Consider the following 18,389-nt stretch of genomic DNA (forward strand, 5'->3'; position numbering starts at 1 on the left):
ATAGTAGCATTATTACTCATATGCATACGGTCATATCAATAAGTGGGCTCAAGATCTGATCAGTAAAATTAGCTTTGATCTAAGTGGGCTATTTGTCGAGTATCGGGGGAATGAATTCGCCCATAACAGAGACGACCGACTTGTAATACAAGTCTTGTATCATCGGATGGAGCACCATCTAGCTCATCAGAGCGATACGAAGTGGATGACTTAGATTCAACCTTAGCGACATGGCAAGTCAATACGATGACTGGTGATTAGCAGATAGTCGAGATGACAAGAGATAGTCAATTAGTGACCGCAGATCATGGGGACTAGCAATGATACGAACCTAGGCACTTACCTGTAGGCAGCCTTCCTAATAACGCTCGCGGAACTTATCGTTACCCGTGTTTATAGTCTCAATCCTGCATCAGAGGCCAGTTGGATAAAAGGATTCACCGCTCACAATGCGGATTCAGAAAATCTCGGTCTGCGGTTGAAGTCATACATGCTACACAATTGCTGATAGATGCATGCACAGCATATAATATAATCGACCCCTTTGCCTACTGATGGCAGACTGCAAGAAGGCATTCGATAAGTTGGATAGGAGGTCCATGATGGACTGTCTACAGGCGGCGGATACTCACCCAAAATATTTGAGAATAATAGAGCAGAGCTACTCGGATGCAGTGGCATCATTGATAGTTCATAAGAAGACCTGTGAAGTCAAGTTGCGATCAGGAGTTAAGCAGGGCGATATATAGAGCCCCATTATCTTCATAACACCACTGGATATGATACTGAGACGAAGTATAATAACTGCAAAGCGTGGTTTCGTCCTTCTCAAAGAGCATGACTACAACCATGGGCACACTCGATTCCCTGAAAGATCGTATAGCTTACAAGAACCTATCGGGCGCCTATGCTTCGCTGATGACATTACGGTTTCAACAGACTCTCAAGAAGAGAGTGGCCTTGCACTGGATGCGTTAGAAGAGGAGGCTGCTCGAGCAAATCTCAGTTTAAGGATCGGTGAACCGGGAAGGAGACTACTTATCAATTGTCAACACGACAGCGAGCATAATAGAGTGGCGGTGGTTACAGACTATCGACAACTGGGAGTCTTGATATCTAGTGAAGCTGGATACGTGAAGGCAATACGTGATCGAATTCGAGTCGGGGGGCAACCTTCATCGGCTCCACAACATCTGGAAGTCCCACGACATCGGTATTCGAGGTAAGATGGTTGTGATGAGATCCGTCGTCTTCGTCCGTCGTCTTCTTGCTATTAAAAAGAGATTGACATTCTCTTCTTAATAGCTATTTTTCACATGCTCACAGGCTCACATTCTCAGAATGTGAGCCGTGAGCTTCAGCAACCAAAAGATTTTCTCTTCCAGGCCACATCCAGCGGTGAAAGGCGACTAAGTCGCCGCGACTTCGGTTACATAATATATGTGAGCCATTGAGGACCCTTGAAGGGGACTACTCGATAATTTATCGCTACAGTGCTCCAAATTGATTTGCAACATCGTCTTAAATTCTCCAACACGCAATGATAAAAATAAAGATGTAAAAGCATATTTCTATCATTTTACGGCATAGCGTGTTGAGAAATCAAGTCGAAACCGCGCGAAATTGAAGCAGAAATCTTTTGAAACTATATGTCGACTCAATTTGGAGTAAGGTCGAATCTATGCAACACTGTCGAGTGATCGGAGGGCTCCCGATGAGCCTCCGGGTATCACGCTTTCTTATTCGAGCTCCGAATTCCGGATTCACGGGTGGGTGTTGATAGCCCAATCGCGAGGAACACTACTGGCTATTCAGCTTGAGTTAGGAACTCCGGCTGGTGGAGACCAGTCAATATCTGGGGTAGCCATCTCAATCTCAGGTTGAAGTTGTGGACCCCTGGAGAGGAAAGGGTATCGGCACTGTTGAAATGTGCCATCCTCAAGGTGAGGATCCATTTTTATAACTCTCCGGGAATTCCGGAGCTCGAAAGTGCAATAGCGGCCACGCATTGTGCTCATGTTCAACTCTCATGAACAGGAGGAAGGAGGGGGTCCCTCTTCCCAAGGGCGTTCGAGTGATACGTCCGTTTTCAGGCCACCAGTGAATTCAGGATTATTGCTTTGTCCCTGGAGGTTGATGTCGAGAATTTGCCAGCCATCAAGCTCTACGAGAAACTCGGATTCAAGACGATCCTGAGTAAGTTGGGGGTCCCAGTTAGACACTTTTCCGCTAGAGCTGCTCGCTCACGAGAAACTGAGTCGTTTACCTTCAGGAGAAGACAATCTCTTCCTGTACACATTTTTCCTCAATGAGTTTGCCAGGCAAGGTTTGCTTAAGGTGTCACGTTTACGTCATGAATATGAGGAAGGACACGATAGAATTTTACCCCCATGATATGAGGGGATGATATCACTCTGGCCGGACTATATCACTATCACTCTGGGATTTCTGATAAGCTTTTCTCTTCTGCCACAGACGATGCGTTAGCGATAGTGAGTTAGGGAGGGATCAAGGCGCCCAGAAAGCCTTTTCAACAAGACGTCTTGCCACGAGGTTCTAGTCAGAAGTACCTTGTCCGGCGCAGTAACCGAATATCTCCTCATAAAAAGGAGACGAACGTGCACGTGAGGACTATGACTCTCATAAAATTCTGGGTACATAATGTACCGTACACTGACAAGGTCAAATAACTTGATTGAGTCAAACTGTCGTACCCCTGACGCAAACAAAGGAAGAGGAAATTCCCCTTGAAAAGTGCTGGTGCATATATCTGTCGCCGATCTAACCGTCCGTAGACGTTACACTCCAGCTGTGAAGATGATTCAGGATTGGCCCACTAGCATCATTCAGTAGACATCGAGGTTCGAGATACACGAGCAGTACACACTCGTTGCTTGTAGCCATCGTATGACCGAACGGAACATCAGGGATGATGCGAGGAAACATGGCTAGCGCACTCACAACGGATCATTTCCTGAGCTTTTTCTCTAGCAGTGTTATTTCTCTCTCCACTGCTTTTTGCACTTCCACATCGAAGCCCCGAGCCTCGCTCAGTTTTCGCTCATGCCTGGCGTAAATAACCTACGGCAAAAACGATAAACGCAAGGATAGAGAAGATTGGCCTGGTGCGTTGTATGCGGAATAATCGAGAGGATAATATGCCACATTCTTATGACCACATACTGACTGAACTCAGTACAATGCGAGCTAGTGGCTATAGTCTAAGGAACTCCCTTGAAGGGAGGTAGATGAAGTAGACACCACCAATGAAGAGGAGATTTCACCTGTTGTAAGGTTTTTGGGGAAAAGTCTTCTCTCCAGAGCATAAAGAAAGCATATGTGACGATGACGTCGAGTAATGCTAGGAGGTACTGAAGAAACACGACCACGAAATTGAATCTCACTGAGTTATATAGACTGAATCGGCCGCATCCTTTAAATAGCGAATTCAATGATACCGCGGGGAAAACATGATACAGGATGACCGATACTCGGTGACCGAGTGATGATAGGACCCAGTTCCCATCTCGTCGTACGCTGGAAGTATCATCAGTGTAGCAGAATTCATTCCCCACCCGTAATCGGCTACGAGTCGTAGCCTACCAGGAGGTTACCATCCTAGTTAGTTTAGAGATCTCATTGCCGATGAAATATCACTCCGCTGTGAGCAGGCTGGTCAGACCAGCGAGACCTCACCGTTATCGGCTCCATGACATCCCAGCCATAAAGGCAGTATGTGCCGTAGTAGACCAAAACCCACTCGAGGGAGAACAGTACCACTCCGCCGATAGCGTACTTGCTGTAAGGGAGTATCAATAGTAAGCAGTCTGACCTGCTCACTTGGTTTTCCTTAACGCTAGGTCCTGGATATCTTTCTGTAGGGCTAGCATCTCCCGACGCTGATCTTTCAAAGCTGTGAGCCGCTCCGCATCGTTGGACCCGAGCTGGCTGCTGCTACCCAAAGGTAGCACCTCAATTGACTGAGAACCCTCAGTTGTCTCCTTGGCGACATGTAACTGAGGATCACCAGTCCGGGGACATCATTGCAACCAGTGTCCAAGAGTATTATAGAGAGTACTTCACAGATCGTTTACAGTGTCGACCTGTTGGATATTGGAGGAGAGAGAATGTATCCCCGTGAGCAATTAGCAGCCTACATGAAAGCCGTCTTCAATATCAAGCAGCTTCAACGCCGATTCTTCTGATGATATTAGGATACTCTCGGGTGGGTTGGTGCGGATGTCAACTCGAGGCGAACCAACAGCGTGTTGAACTTTCTGAATTGATGATAGATGAGAGAGGGATTGGTAGTTGACATACCCCGCAAAGGGCACCAACATTATCTCCAGCTTGTATGGGGATAACCAACGACCTAGTCGACGTTGGGGAGGACACCTGGAGACAAGATGATGATTTGAGTAAAATGTAGAGAGGGCTACACTCAGTGTAGTACACTGTATTAGCATACCTCAAGATGAAGTCCGATAGGACGACCTCCAGTGTGGTGATGGATTCTGGCGATGCTGATCGGAGAATATTCGGGTGAACTAGAGAAGACTCGTTGAAATGACCGCCTATGCCGATAGAGATCAGGCAGACTCTGCTGGGGACAGGGATACAAGATGCCATTCGGTAGCCAAGGACCCAATATACGTGTCACGTGATGCCTCATCTTCAGGGTAAATTGGACAAACTACCATCAGCATTATCACTCTAATGGTTAAGATAACCACCTCCCAAATGAGTAGTCCAGGTTCGGTCCTCGGACGGTATATTACGTGCGAGGGATTGTGACTAGGCCATTGACAGACCTGATTGATGTGTGAGGCTGCTATCGCTGTGGACAAAAACCTTGAATACGCTGGTGAGAACTTAAACATGTGGAGATACTGTATCACACCAGTACATAGAGAAGTGAATCCGAGTGGATGCTTGGGAATCCCAAGCATACCAATTTTAGTTGAATTGGCTTCGCTCACGCCTTTTCCCCTCGGCTGGATTGGCCTTCTCCTTAATTGGCCTCCACCTTATGTTTGGAATTCGGCCTTGAAGCGGGATTGGCCCTCGCTTCAGGGGCCGATTTCCGCCTGGACTACATCTTCCCAGAAATAATTTCGGGGAGGATACTTCAGCGCAGCGTGAAGGATTCGTTTACACATTATCACTCGCTTCTAGCAGCACGAAGAATCTTTTATGTTCATGGAACTCTAACCCGAATTTGATATCTTTGTTCGTGAAATTGCATTCCTTAATCACGAAATTGATGTCTTTACTCGCGAAATTGATTTCCCTGTTCGACTCTCATCGCTAGATTGGTGTCCCTATCCGCGAAGGTGACTTTCTTATCCGCTGAATCGGTAGCCTAATCCGCCAGAAAGATTTCTGAAAGGTATAGAGTTCCAGCGAAACGACATCACATAACCCGAGGAGGATTCTTCTGCCAGCAACACAAATCCCATATTCCTGCTTGAACTAAACGAGATTAGCAAAACGGCTCATTAACAATGAGCCGTGTTGCAAATCTCACCCCGGAAAGTTACGACATTCTACCCGATCAGCCAATCCTGGACTTCAGAGTCGATTCTGGCATCGTATTTCCCGTGTAATACACTGCTCTGGACTCGGTCCTGAACATCGAGATCATCTTACTGATAGACCCAGTTATCAAAATCGATCAACAGTTCCGATCTGAAACCGTAAGATACGAAACCGATTGATACGACAGGATCTCGGGCGAAATCTAATTTATGACACAATGATAAAGGTGCCAAGATCCGCGAGGACCTCCGATTTGCCACAGAGCTCCTCTCGACTTGCTGCTTCGTCACATGTCGAGACTTGGTAACCATCGGTGAAGCTTTTAGGATGTACAGGATGACCACGAAAACGCTTAAGATCTCGTGGCTCGTGGTGTTGACTAACAGCCATTCTAAGGATCTAATACAAGTGTTTTCGATATACATACTAAGTATGGACATGTCTAGTGGGGGTAGTAACTATTACTATCTACTCAATATACACAGAGAGGCAACATTAGATGACATTAAAAAAGCGTAAGTCGTAGCATCAGTAGTAGCACTATCATTGGGCTAGTGTAGGTATAAGAAGGCAGCCTTAATACATCATCCTGATAAAGGAGGGGATGAGGAAATGTTCAAGTCAGTGAAGCAAGCCTTCGAGGTCTTGTCCAACACCAACACACGATATATGTAATGTAGCGTCGCGCTATGTATAGTAATTCCCTTTAGGTACAATAAGAAGAATAAAACAGATGGTATAATCAGCAGGAAACAAGAACAACCAAGAAGGAGCCAAGCAGACAAACCACATCCTAAAAAGCATTATGATGGTGACGATAAGGTGAAGAGTGAGGCGGGTGGAACGAGTAGGAGTGATGGGGTATCGTATAATATGATGAGTATAAAGGAACTCAAGGATAGACTCACGAGTTTGGGTATTAGACATGATGACTGCATTGAAAGGGATGATCTCATAAAACGATTAACGTCTAAGAATCGTGGGGAAGCCACTCATAGACGTACTAGTGAGAAGGGGAGAGGTAGCAGTACATACGCCAACATAACTATTGATATAAACATCATCAACCATTCCGTAGGAGCCCCGCGATACAAGGTAAGAACAGTCGACCACTTGTAGTAGCACTAGTGAGTATTAGATAATAACAATGGGAGCGGAGGCTGTTGGTAAGAGCTGTATAGTTAAGAGGTATTGTGAGGGAAGATTTATCAAACGATATATAAGGTGATAGTATGAGACTAGTGCTTAAGATGACAATGATGATGGTGATAGTACTATCGGTATCGATTATGGTACAAAGACTATCAAATACAGTGGAGAAGGGAAGAGTCATATTATGAAGATAAATCTCTTCGATATGGCTGGACATGATGAATTCAGAGATATCAGGATTGAATTTTATGATAACACACAAGTAATAATAAGAATACACATATGATGATAATTCCCACCATCAGAGTGGACTGCTGGTGTATGATGTGACGTCTATGGCATCGTTTAGAGCACTAGATGGTTGGCTCAATGAGCTCATCACCATACGAGAATGTAACAGTAAGATTGGTAGGGATAAGATCCCTATCATACTGGTAGCTAATAAGATAGATGTTGAAGCATTGAGAGTAGTAACTAGAGAACAAGGTAAGGATGATAACGCTAGTTACGCTGGTCATCTGGTGGTGATAGGTGAGGACTATGCAGCACAGAACGGTATGAAGTATTTCGAGACAAGCGCTAACACTGGAGAGGGAATACAGGAAGCATTCTTGTATCTTTTCACACGACTATTATCAACGTGCTATCATTAATAGCAATGTCATTCACGTCATAATTAAGATAACACATCTGACTAGTTCCCTTGTTATTCATAGCTCTTATGGCTCCTAAGAATAAGAAGAATAAACCGAAAAAAGGTAAGAATGATGGTAAAAAGGAGGAGAAGGATGATACCCAAATTGATATTGTCAAGAAGAGTCTGGAAGCATTCGATAAGTTGGAAGCAGATTTGGATACTGTTATACAAGTAGCAATATTCACAGTATTATTGTCATACCACAACTCGAGCAAATCAGGGAGTACTCGATGAACCATCATTACGACATCTGAAGAATGAGTATTTCAAATTATATAGAGCACTGCAGAGAAGCAATGATTCAGAAAGACGATTATATGATAAATATGATCGTCTCAAATCGGAGATGGAGAATAATATCAACAAAGTGAAGACTGCTGTACGACTAAGGTGATGAACACGCTCATGCGATGTATGATAATATTGATTATAGTGATGAGGATCAGAAGTTGATAGAAAAACTAAAGGAAGAGACTGAAGATTTGTGGCGTTCGGTAGAGGCAGCTGATGAGAAGCATAATATAGCGTCTACTACTATCAAGTCCTTGAGAGAGGAGTTGAGCACCTTAACGACCGTGTTAGATGAGGTCGTAAAAGGAGTAAGTAAATACTCGTATGATGAGGTTATTTAGGGTATACATAAAGCACAGCATAGAGAGGTGAAGATCAATGCGTTGAAGAATAATATTGATAAACTCAAGGAGCAGACTCAGAAGTTGAACGATATAGTGATAATAGCATTAGTACTTATACAGTAGTGACTATTACTGCAGTCCGCTGACCTCACAATGAAGAAGAACACACTCACACAAGATGTAGAGGAATTGAAGATGAAACATGAGGCGCTATCACAAGATGTAAGAAGCGTTAGAACATGTAATAGGAGTATGAGTATCAGCTTGAGGATGTACGATTGGCCTATGGAACGAATAAGGATATTGAGGAGAAGGAGGGTAGAAGGAAGGACCGGTAGCGTTGATGATGATGATACGTGATGGAGGTGTCATGACGATGCTGCTCAGGATGGAGGCTGAGGTGCTGAAGGTAGCTAAGAAGGTGGCCACACAAGAGGAAGAGTTGAATGAACAACATAATACTCTCGATACTCTAGTTCATGACTTACATACGTCATAAGAGCCATAGAGGAATATATAGTGATGATGGTAATGTTACAGATTAGAGCAAGAATTGAGGGAGGATAGAAGACAGCATGAGAGGATCATAGCGACTAACGAGGAGAACACTGATGAGCTGAATATGTTAAAGGGTATCTACCACAAAGTAAAACCGACTACATGATGATGACGCTTGTCATGAGTGGAAGTAGGAAGTTGAAGCAAGGATAGAGGCGGACGATAATCATAAGAAGATTGAGAATGAACTTCATATCATCAACAGTGCACTGGGTAAAGCCAAACATGATAAAGTAATAATGTATATATCATTATTATGATAATATGATGTAATCATTACATTGCGATGATTAGTGATATAGTCTTGATAAGGCTTTGATGGTTATGATTAGGGAAAGATTGATAACGATATTGCTAATCTCAAGCTGGGTAAAATCAGTGATGATGATAAGAAGAGGAAGTTGGTGAATGATAAGGAGAAGTGATGATGCTATGATGATTATAATAACGACATATAGTCTTGTCAGGATCTCTGCACGAGTTATGACGGAAATTATGAATACTATGAAATCTATAAGGAAGTTTGCTGTGAATGATGCATCCACGGTAATGGCGGGACGTAGTTATACGATGATAAAGAGTTGTTTATAGATTGATACTCTGTTGGCTGATAGGGATGTATTCAATAAGTTACTCATGAGAATACATAGTAAGGGCCAGAAGGAACTGAATGAGATGGAGCGCATCGAGAGGGTGAATGACGGCTTGGAGTATGAGATCAATAATGTAAAGAAGAAAATTGATGTTGACAAGCGTGAAATACAAACACTTATCAAAGAACGAGGTAATGATAAAAACAACAAAGATGATGATGGTGAGCATCGCTGTGTATTAAGAGAAATTCGGTCTGGACATATCAACAGCGAACAGTAAATGTATGAGAGGAATAGAGGAGATCAAAACAAGGTATTCACTGGTAGTGTAGATGAGCAGCTATATTGGTTTTCATCAGAGAAAATAAAGTCATTGAAGCACGTAAGATAATCAATGAGGATAATGCTGAACTGGTTATACAAAAAGGGTTATATGATGATGCTAGAGCTGAGAGGTATGTGCTGGGGGATCTTATTGTTCTTATTATTATGTAGGAATGAATACTGTAAGAAATTGAAAGAATCAGAAGATGAAATATCTCAGCTGAGACGACAACTGAAAGTTATGTAATAATAATTGTCGTAACGATGTCAATGGTTATGAGAAATTTTAGGAATCATGAAGTAGAAGAATTAGAAGGCGATATCAAGGCTAAAGATGACGTCCTAATGAAGGAACATTTTCGTTATAATAGAATACTAAGGAACGCTGATAGGTCGGTTGTTGCATCAGCGGTATTTTCTTTATAGCGATGCCAGTGTTCGCGCTGAGCTGATGAGAATAAGAGAAAAACAGAAGGAGTCAGAAGAGGGTGTAAGCGATAGTCGGAATAAAGTGACGGAACTGGAAAGTAGTATAATCATTATTGTTAAACGTAATGAACAACTTGAAGATGAATTGAAGAAGATTGAAAAAGAGAAAGGCAAGATTGAGAAGGAATATATGTCGTTGATGGCAGAAAAGGATATAATGGGGGCCAACCTGGTTCGTCGTAATGATGAACTTGCTTTATTGTAATAATGAGGAATAGCCTTTGCCGTTGCCATCGATATTAGGTATGAAAAATTGAGAGTACAAGAGAACACTATTGATGAGGGCAGTGTCGAACATAGTAGAAAAGAAGATGAAGGTGTTCACCTTATTATCATATGTAGTGAGCATGAGCTCAGGTAGAAGCATAAGTTTGGTGATGGAATCGACGAAGAGGAATATTGCCAATCTGAATATCCAAGTTGACGAGGGTAAGGGCGTGCTAGTGATATCGGCGTACACTCAAGCCTAGAGGCGTCGTTACGAAATGAAGTGTACCGACTACAACAAGAATTGATGAAAGAGAAAAGTAAAGTTCGGGTAAGGAGGCCTCCCTAGAAATGCTCATTAATGGGAGTGCACAGGGACTAGTCGAGGAGTTGGAGAATCCTGATAACACGCAGCGATGGCGTGCACTGGAGGGAACTGATCTCAATATGTGGGATGATGATGCTGTTGTTGAAGTACTATCGTTACAGTAGTATTCAGAGGCGAACTCGAGGATAAGATCAATACTCTGCAGAAAAGATTGATAAGGAAAAGTGAAGAGTTAGTGAACTATGATTTAGAATTACAGGTGAACAACCATTCTTGCAAATAGATTATTGTTGTTTGCTGTAGAGTAAAGAAGAACATCGACTGGAGTTGTATAGAGTACTAATGGATGAAACAACCAAGGGGGAAGGGGAGGAAGGTACGGGTGAAGGAATAGTGACAGGTGTGGATCTCGCACGGGAAGCCACTGATCTTCAGAGGGTAGTAGTAATGATGATGATAGTAATGTATGATTATTGGTGTTATAGGAGCTTGCCAAGAAGACTAGATGCATGAAAGCTGTGGCAGCTGAGCTTAATATGAGTTACGCTCATGTTAATGAACTTCAAGAGGAGATCAAATCATCATATGATCAACTACTTGAAGCCAAGGAAATGTCGCCATCATCATTGTCGTATAGATGGCTCCATCATTGCCATTTAGGTATCATGAACAGCGTCGCCGTGATGATCTCACTAAGAAGTCGGCTAAACCATAATGATCATGATGATTGTATCCCATGTTCACCTTTCTCTGTATGAATAAGTTGATGAGTTATATAGTCTACTACTATTATTACTACTACTACTACTACTACTACTACTACTACTACTACTACTACAACCCGAACACTATCATTAATGAGGTTCATACATGGCCATGTATAACATGAGTATCAGCGTGATATGACATAATCGCACTGTGGACGAGGTTTGAGTACATAAGTCTCTTTGAAGGGGAACGCCATAGGCCATGAGTGATCCTTCTTCGCTTCTATAGTGAGGATGAATCTACTTGAATAATGATGATAACACGTCTATATCATATTACTTCATTGGGTGTTGTCCAATATGACCATTTGCTGGTATGCATGGTCTGATGATATTCGGTTGTATACCACCAAAAGCATCATCTCTATGACCCAACTTCAGTGGACCCGATGTAGTTGGGCCTCGATATTCAGCATCCTATACGAGTTCTATACAGTTGGAAATATCTACAGTGTTCACCCAGAGTAACTTGGGATTAGCCTTGTTGCTCACATCCAAGAGGTTCACATGCAATCGTGCAACGTCTTTTCTGAATACCTATCATTATCACCGTCTTCAATATTTTTGCTAGAATTATGGTATGACCATAGCTGGATGAATCAACTGTTTGTTGAATATATCATCATTCTCACGACATTTACTATCGGTATCTGTATGATAATAAGTTGTGTAATCAGTATGCTAAGTATACCTACTAATAAACAGTTTATCTCCGATATCTGTATAGGCTAGCCGTTGTTGGTGATGGTTATTGCTGAGCTCCTTTGATATGTACAACCATGGATTCTTCAATGAATGATGACTGAGCATTATCACAATGTGTTGATAATGCTCTATTACTTCAGCCAACATGCTGATGATGCTGTTAGACCAGGTGGAGGACGATGTGTAATATCCGACCATCCCGATATGGGGAATCCTATCATCATACGATGGGTGGGGTAGCATCGTGTTACAGCTACCTACTGTGAGGATTGCTCGATGATAGCAAGTGATGAGGAGTTAGCATAAACACCATGACTGAAGTATAAGCACTAGTAGCTCAAGCCGTGAGAGCATCAAGATTATCACAATAAGGTGGACAACATGAGTGAGTTCTTGTGTTGGAGATGAAGTCGTCCGGGATCGAACCTGCGACCATATGATACATGTTCTTTCTCTCTCTCGCCTTGATCAACATCCTCGACACTGGATATGACTACCATAAATGGTAGTACTATTGATGATGAAGTAGCTGCAGAAGGTAGTTATATTAATAGTGAGCGCATTGTATCGTTATTGACGGTTATAGATAGGGAACCGGGTATCGTGGATAAGGTCCTGGGGGTAGTATATGTTATAACGGTAATAACTAGTACAATTCTCAGTTATAGTAGAGCTATACCAGGTATGGTGTGTAATACTCCTATTCGAGGCTATTGCCATATACTATTATAATACTACTACTGCGCTTGCATCATCATCATATCACATATTACCATTAATATTGCTATGCATACGATTGACTACTGGATCAATGGCGATAGTAGCTCATATAGGGTAGTAGTACTAATAACGATCATATACAGTAGTGGTAGTAGCATGATAGTAATCAGAGCCTCATTGGGTGATCCTGGATACGTTGATTGGACTATACCTCCGGATGGTAGTAATGTATGTATCAAATGTACCGGGTCATGGAAGCCGTTAAGAGCACATCACTGTAGCCGATGTCAGAGATGCGTATACAGGTAGTTACGATAGATGAGGAATAAGGCAAATGGATTCATTCAGGATGGATCATCATTGTATATGGATTAACAACTGTGTAGGGTATAAGAATCAGAAGCTATTCATATTATTCTTAATATACGTAAGTACGACATAATAATCGATTTTATCATCATCATATTCAGACGCTTATCTTCAGTGCAACATACGTACTACACGTGGTGAGAGTGATAATAACATACGTTTATACTCACATTCTAACAACTAGTAATATTGATGATGATACTAATGGGAACGAGGAGTATCGGGAGTCAATAGCACTACTGGTGAGGATCATATCTTCGTTATTATAATTATCATTCTTGGTAGTTTGTCGTGGGCGCGATCAGTGCATATGGATTGTACTCGACCGTCGAGTACTTGTCTGATCAGATTGATAATCTGGAGACCAATACCACACTCATAGAAACGTACTGTCAAAACCATAATAGTACTCTATAGAGGCTTGTCTTAGATATAAGCGAACAAGAGGAAGACGCGTATCATCATTGATTGATACATTCACTGAGATAGCTGGTAGTGGTAATAGGTTATTATGGCTTATACCAATCAATACGTAGTAACCTATACACGATGCATGATGATACACGTTATCACTACTCAGTTATATACCGTCTACTATGACCGAGCCGATATATGAAGATACAGAAATGTTTGATACCAATCCATTACAGTCGGGAGATATCACCGAGATCACTGATGATCCAATTTCAGAGGTATCATCATCATCACTGCGGAAACGGTATAATTGAGTGTAACTTGTTGTGTTTTTGTTCTTACCATCCACGTGTTGTGTCACATAAATATTTTAACTCAACAACACGATGAAGGTAAAAGACTGTGATAATCAAAATCTCTAATAATAATCATCATGGAATATCTTCAGTCCTCGGCGTAGATAGCTTCGACTCCTTTCGGGTATCAACAATGACTTCATCCAGACCTGCAACAGGTCTATCATCATAATCATCTTCTTCCTCTTCATCATCATCACTCTGATCAGTATTGGGTTGTAGCAAGGGCACCTTCAATGCCTCTTGCATATAGGCACCTTTCCATGATGATGTTGTTATTCTATCATCATTATATTCATTGTATATATTGTCGATATTAGCAGCAGTATAAGAAGGTAAATACTGTGCTACAGTGAAATGTTGTTGTTCGAGATAGACCCAGAACAATATGGTCATAATGAATAGAGGCGCCATCAGCGGCGCTACAATCTTACCTTCTTTGATACCTATCACTGCGATAATCGTGAACTCGGCAATGATCAGACAGAACAATATATATCGCATAGCACGCGTCCACATTTGGCCACCCGTGTCGTTACTAGGATCATACACATGAGCATATTGGTGCTTATATATCACATTCATTGATAAGAATGCGAATAACATGACCAGACTTACTATTGGTGACAATATCGAGTAAACAAATAATATCATGAAAAATAACATAACATCAGATAGCAGCTTCGGTTGGTCCAAAGTAACTGGTACACTAAGTGGACGTAACCCCAACCATGTAGAACTACGTTCCTTAGCTGTTAGATTAGGACCGAATAATGATCTTATAACTGATATTATGTACGGTACCAATCTAATGAGCTCGAGGCCTAACCCTAGACCAACTTCAACGAATACGAAAGCAATAAAGAAGTTAGCTTGTTGTGGTAAATTGGTTGCCAAGATATCACGTATAGTCCCAGCAGGATTATCAACAAGTTGCTGGAGACTAGTGAATAGGCTACCAGCAATAGCACTGACGAAGAAGGTTTGAATAATGAAGAATAAGGCGAGTTTTGCGAATAACGAGGCATCTAATGTAGCGCTAGATATGTGGCCTTCTTGTTTGGAAAATACCATCAAGAATATTGGTAGTAGTGCATTAAGCACAGCTAGTAGTATTGGAGATATTTGTTTTAGTAGTAAATCCAAACCGGGCCAAGCATTAGAGGCATCGTTAATGAAGCTAAACTCCCTCTTGAGATTATCTACTTCTGATATTGATGCCACGAACGCTACGGGTATAGTCCAGAATATACATAAACATATCGTTAATACTATCGATAATAATACACCCAATTGTTGCCGATAATGTGATATACCAACATTTGACCAATAAACATCTTTAACAGCAGGCGCCGGTACTGTACTCATAATAAATGGTATCTTGTAATGTACCATTTGCCGAGCTGCCATTGATGACTTGAGATTATTAAATGTAATGAATGCTCCCGATCTAGTGTTAATATCATCCTTACCAAGAACACCATGTACGATACGAGACGGTAATGCAGTAACAAATGCCAACTTATTTTTCTTCTTAGTATCATCATCATCGTCGTCGTCGTCCATACTATCATCATGAGCCTTCTCCTGGTATTCAACAGCCTTAGTGATAAAAGCCGATATTTGAGTGTTATACTCTTCAAGTTGATTCTCATAGAAATCAATACTATCCACCTTTTCTTTACCACATATCTTCACCTTATGCTTAGGACGTACACCCTTATACTTCAACACATTATATGCATGCTCGAGCTTACTAACAACAGAGGCCCTCTTACCAACAGCTTTCTCTATCTCATCTATCTCCAATGCTATACTAACATCAGCTACCGTATTGGGCATCACGTTGTTAAAGAATCTTCGTAACTGTTGATTTGATTGCATTTCTGTAGGTATACCACATACATATATACTATAGTTATCAACCCTAATACGTGATAAGTAATCGTGCCTCTTAGTGCAATACCATCGGAACTCGTGATAAATAAGATACATCGTGAACATGAATATAATGTAGGACGCAATGAAGGCCGCCCATAAGCCTGGACTGTTTGGTATGAGATGGCCAAGACTCCACATTTCCAACTCATCATTATTAGTAGAAGTAGTATTATCGGAAAATTTATAAGTAGGTATCAAGTAAATAGAATTCAATACTCCTACTATAGCCACTTTATATCCTAACTTCAACAATCTGATGAATGCTACAGCATCTAGACCAGAATAATTGTATATATCATCATCGCTGATAGTAAATGCTTCCTTTATCCACGTAAACCTGTTATGATACCACGATGATAGTGGCGACCTCAACTGTGGTATGCATTCACGTGGATTATACAGCTTCACACATTTATAGTGTATAAGAGTAAATATTATTATAATAACAACAAATATACCAACATAGATTGCCAACGATACGAGTACCGCACCACTGCCAACATTACGTTCAGACGCCTCAGTATCAGCCATAGTGATAACAACTGAATTGTAGAGATTATGGTATTGATGATAAACACGAAACAGAACAGTGCAGAAACAACTTCAACATGCACTATTATCGTGTCGAGAAACTGTTGGTGTTATTATGCAAATCTTATCATCATCATTATGAACGGGTGATAGCTGTAATGTTGATATATATTGCGATAAGTTTGGTAATGTATCTAGCTTCGAATTGAAGATTATCATTGATAAATTATCACCTTTGTCATAATGCACTAATATGAATTTCCAATTATAATATGTGAGTATTTTCCTGTTGAGTTTGTCGTAGTATTTGCACTCCTTTTCTCGGTACCCAGGCTGACATGAGTATAATGACTATGATAAACAACATCAATATTATTATCACTTCTAGAAGATGTGGAGCTTCCCATAGCACTGCGAGTCGCCTCAGAGGGTCAGCTAAGCGTATGAATACTGGTCCAACCTGATGATAATGATAATAATAATGGAGTTTCACCCTAGTGATATGAAAAACACCAGTGAAAATATATTTCACGACTACTGCATATCACCACGAATATCGCGTGTTTCACCGAGTATTACGCCACTTCATGTAAAACGGGTGAAACTCCAATAATACTGAAATTTCTACCCAGTACTACAAATATTCCTCTGAAGTGCTGTAGTTGTTCATCATTGTCATCTTGTGTGTTATCATCTCTAATTTTACGCAATATGAAATTCGAAAAGAATGAGCACTGCCCAGGCAGGGGATAATCACTTGGATGCTGAGCTGAAATAATGCAGATTAATATCATCATTGGAGTCTCACCCTAGTGCTATGAAAACACTAGTGAGAATACATATTTCACAAACTACTGCATACTGTGAATAACGGGTTTTCTCACAGAGTATTACGTTACTTCAGCCTGGGAATATATGTTTGGTTTCCTCAACTGAGCTCGTAGGCCTCCTCACTATTTATGGAAAATTACACGATTTTGGGTATAAGTATACAGAAATCAACGATAATTTGGCAAAATTTCCTCAAAATTCCCATATTCCTAGCAACACATGTAGCTGACCATTTGCATATATTCCCACACTGCGCCACTTCACGTAAAACGAGTGGAACTCCATTTTATCAGTGATAATGTTAGTACCATGAGCATAGGCGTTAGAAATGGTAATAACACTATTATGTTGTTGAAGTACAGCAGCATCCTCCATAATGATACTATTGTCATCATTCGTGGATTTGCTATTGTTAAATCGTTGCAGTATCGATTGGATATGATGGGGAAACAGCTGTAGATAATGAGGAGTGTCTAGTAATATACGATGATATACGTAACTGAAATATCAACACTAACGAAAGTTGACATAAATTTTCGAATTCTCCTACCTTAGCATTAGTGCATTCCGAGTAATACGCTTACCAATAATCGCAGTATTCTCATCAGTAGTGATATTATGTATATCAATTTCAATGCTAAGCTTAGTTATAATAGTATCCAACCAAATAGATAGAGTATCAAAGGACATTAATAATGCATTGTCTGCTAATGCAAGTGCATACCAATACCCAGCATATAATAGATGGAAAGCATTAGTAAAAGCATAGCATTTTTTCTTTAACACTGTATTGATATGTTCTATCTCTTTCTTACTTAGTGCTGAAGTGAGATTATCATTAGTCTGAATAGAACATAAAGTATAAATAACAAACGTAAATACTACAGCTAAGATGCGTCCTAATGTATACAGTGAATGAGAAGTCTGTCTATAGTTCAAACTTTTAATAGCTTCTCGCAATACCTGGTTATAATACCACTCCAATTTCAAATCGTGTCCACATGCTCACTATCATTATAGTATCTTCATCAGCATTAGATTTTGCTATGTTGGTGGTATCGACCAAAACCTGATTATTAATAACACCATGATAATAACACTATTGGTATTACCTCCAGTAGTGATACTAGATATTGTTTTGGAATATCATGTAGTCTCCTAACTATCTCGCTAACTATGAACTTATAATACCGCATATCATTTTTATTCCATAAACATTCCGCAGATTTAGTCC

General features: G+C 40.9%; 5 protein-coding genes across 5 annotated transcripts; 3 read left to right on the forward strand and 2 right to left on the reverse strand.

Moving 5' to 3' along the window:
* Positions 1 to 5,970: 5,970 nt before the first annotated feature.
* Positions 5,971 to 7,343, forward strand: Pmar_PMAR016898 (small GTP binding protein rab6, putative; the record flags this gene model as incomplete). The annotated part of the gene is made up of 7 exons (XM_002765892.1): positions 5,971 to 6,053; positions 6,099 to 6,209; positions 6,249 to 6,633; positions 6,677 to 6,762; positions 6,811 to 6,952; positions 6,996 to 7,176; positions 7,222 to 7,343. The coding sequence occupies 7 exons, from the start codon at positions 5,971 to 5,973 to the stop codon at positions 7,341 to 7,343; spliced, it is 1,110 nt and encodes a 369-aa protein (XP_002765938.1).
* A 68-nt stretch (positions 7,344 to 7,411) lies between these two features.
* Pmar_PMAR016899 (merozoite surface protein 3B, putative) lies at positions 7,412 to 11,236 on the forward strand (the record flags this gene model as incomplete). Its single annotated transcript, XM_002765893.1, has 25 exons — positions 7,412 to 7,558; positions 7,608 to 7,777; positions 7,821 to 7,974; positions 8,020 to 8,115; positions 8,161 to 8,244; positions 8,286 to 8,356; positions 8,410 to 8,514; positions 8,563 to 8,668; positions 8,715 to 8,813; positions 8,913 to 9,001; positions 9,048 to 9,126; positions 9,172 to 9,364; positions 9,417 to 9,486; positions 9,533 to 9,628; positions 9,669 to 9,740; positions 9,788 to 9,889; positions 9,924 to 10,187; positions 10,230 to 10,303; positions 10,344 to 10,415; positions 10,457 to 10,524; positions 10,569 to 10,642; positions 10,693 to 10,780; positions 10,825 to 10,959; positions 11,007 to 11,134; positions 11,182 to 11,236. The coding sequence occupies 25 exons, from the start codon at positions 7,412 to 7,414 to the stop codon at positions 11,234 to 11,236; spliced, it is 2,691 nt and encodes an 896-aa protein (XP_002765939.1).
* Positions 11,237 to 12,859: 1,623 nt separating this feature from the next.
* Positions 12,860 to 13,144, forward strand: Pmar_PMAR016900 (zinc finger protein DHHC domain containing protein, putative; the record flags this gene model as incomplete). The annotated part of the gene is made up of 2 exons (XM_002765894.1): positions 12,860 to 13,018; positions 13,062 to 13,144. Coding segments are annotated over 2 exons (242 nt in total), but the record flags the coding sequence as incomplete, so codon positions are not given.
* Positions 13,145 to 13,927: 783 nt separating this feature from the next.
* Pmar_PMAR016901 (Sporulation-specific protein, putative) lies at positions 13,928 to 15,694 on the reverse strand (the record flags this gene model as incomplete). Its single annotated transcript, XM_002765895.1, has 1 exon — positions 13,928 to 15,694. One exon carries the CDS (start codon positions 15,692 to 15,694, stop codon positions 13,928 to 13,930), a length of 1,767 nt encoding a protein of 588 aa, XP_002765941.1.
* Positions 15,695 to 16,759: 1,065 nt separating this feature from the next.
* Positions 16,760 to 17,845, reverse strand: Pmar_PMAR016902 (hypothetical protein; the record flags this gene model as incomplete). The annotated part of the gene is made up of 2 exons (XM_002765896.1): positions 16,760 to 16,784; positions 17,706 to 17,845. 2 exons carry the CDS (start codon positions 17,843 to 17,845, stop codon positions 16,760 to 16,762), a joined length of 165 nt encoding a protein of 54 aa, XP_002765942.1.
* Between the last annotated feature and the right edge of the window lie 544 nt (positions 17,846 to 18,389).

The sequence above is a fragment of the Perkinsus marinus genome, assembly GCF_000006405.1.
Source record: "Perkinsus marinus ATCC 50983 genomic scaffold scf_1104296974312, whole genome shotgun sequence".
NCBI classification, from domain to species: Eukaryota; Perkinsozoa; order Perkinsida; family Perkinsidae; genus Perkinsus; species Perkinsus marinus.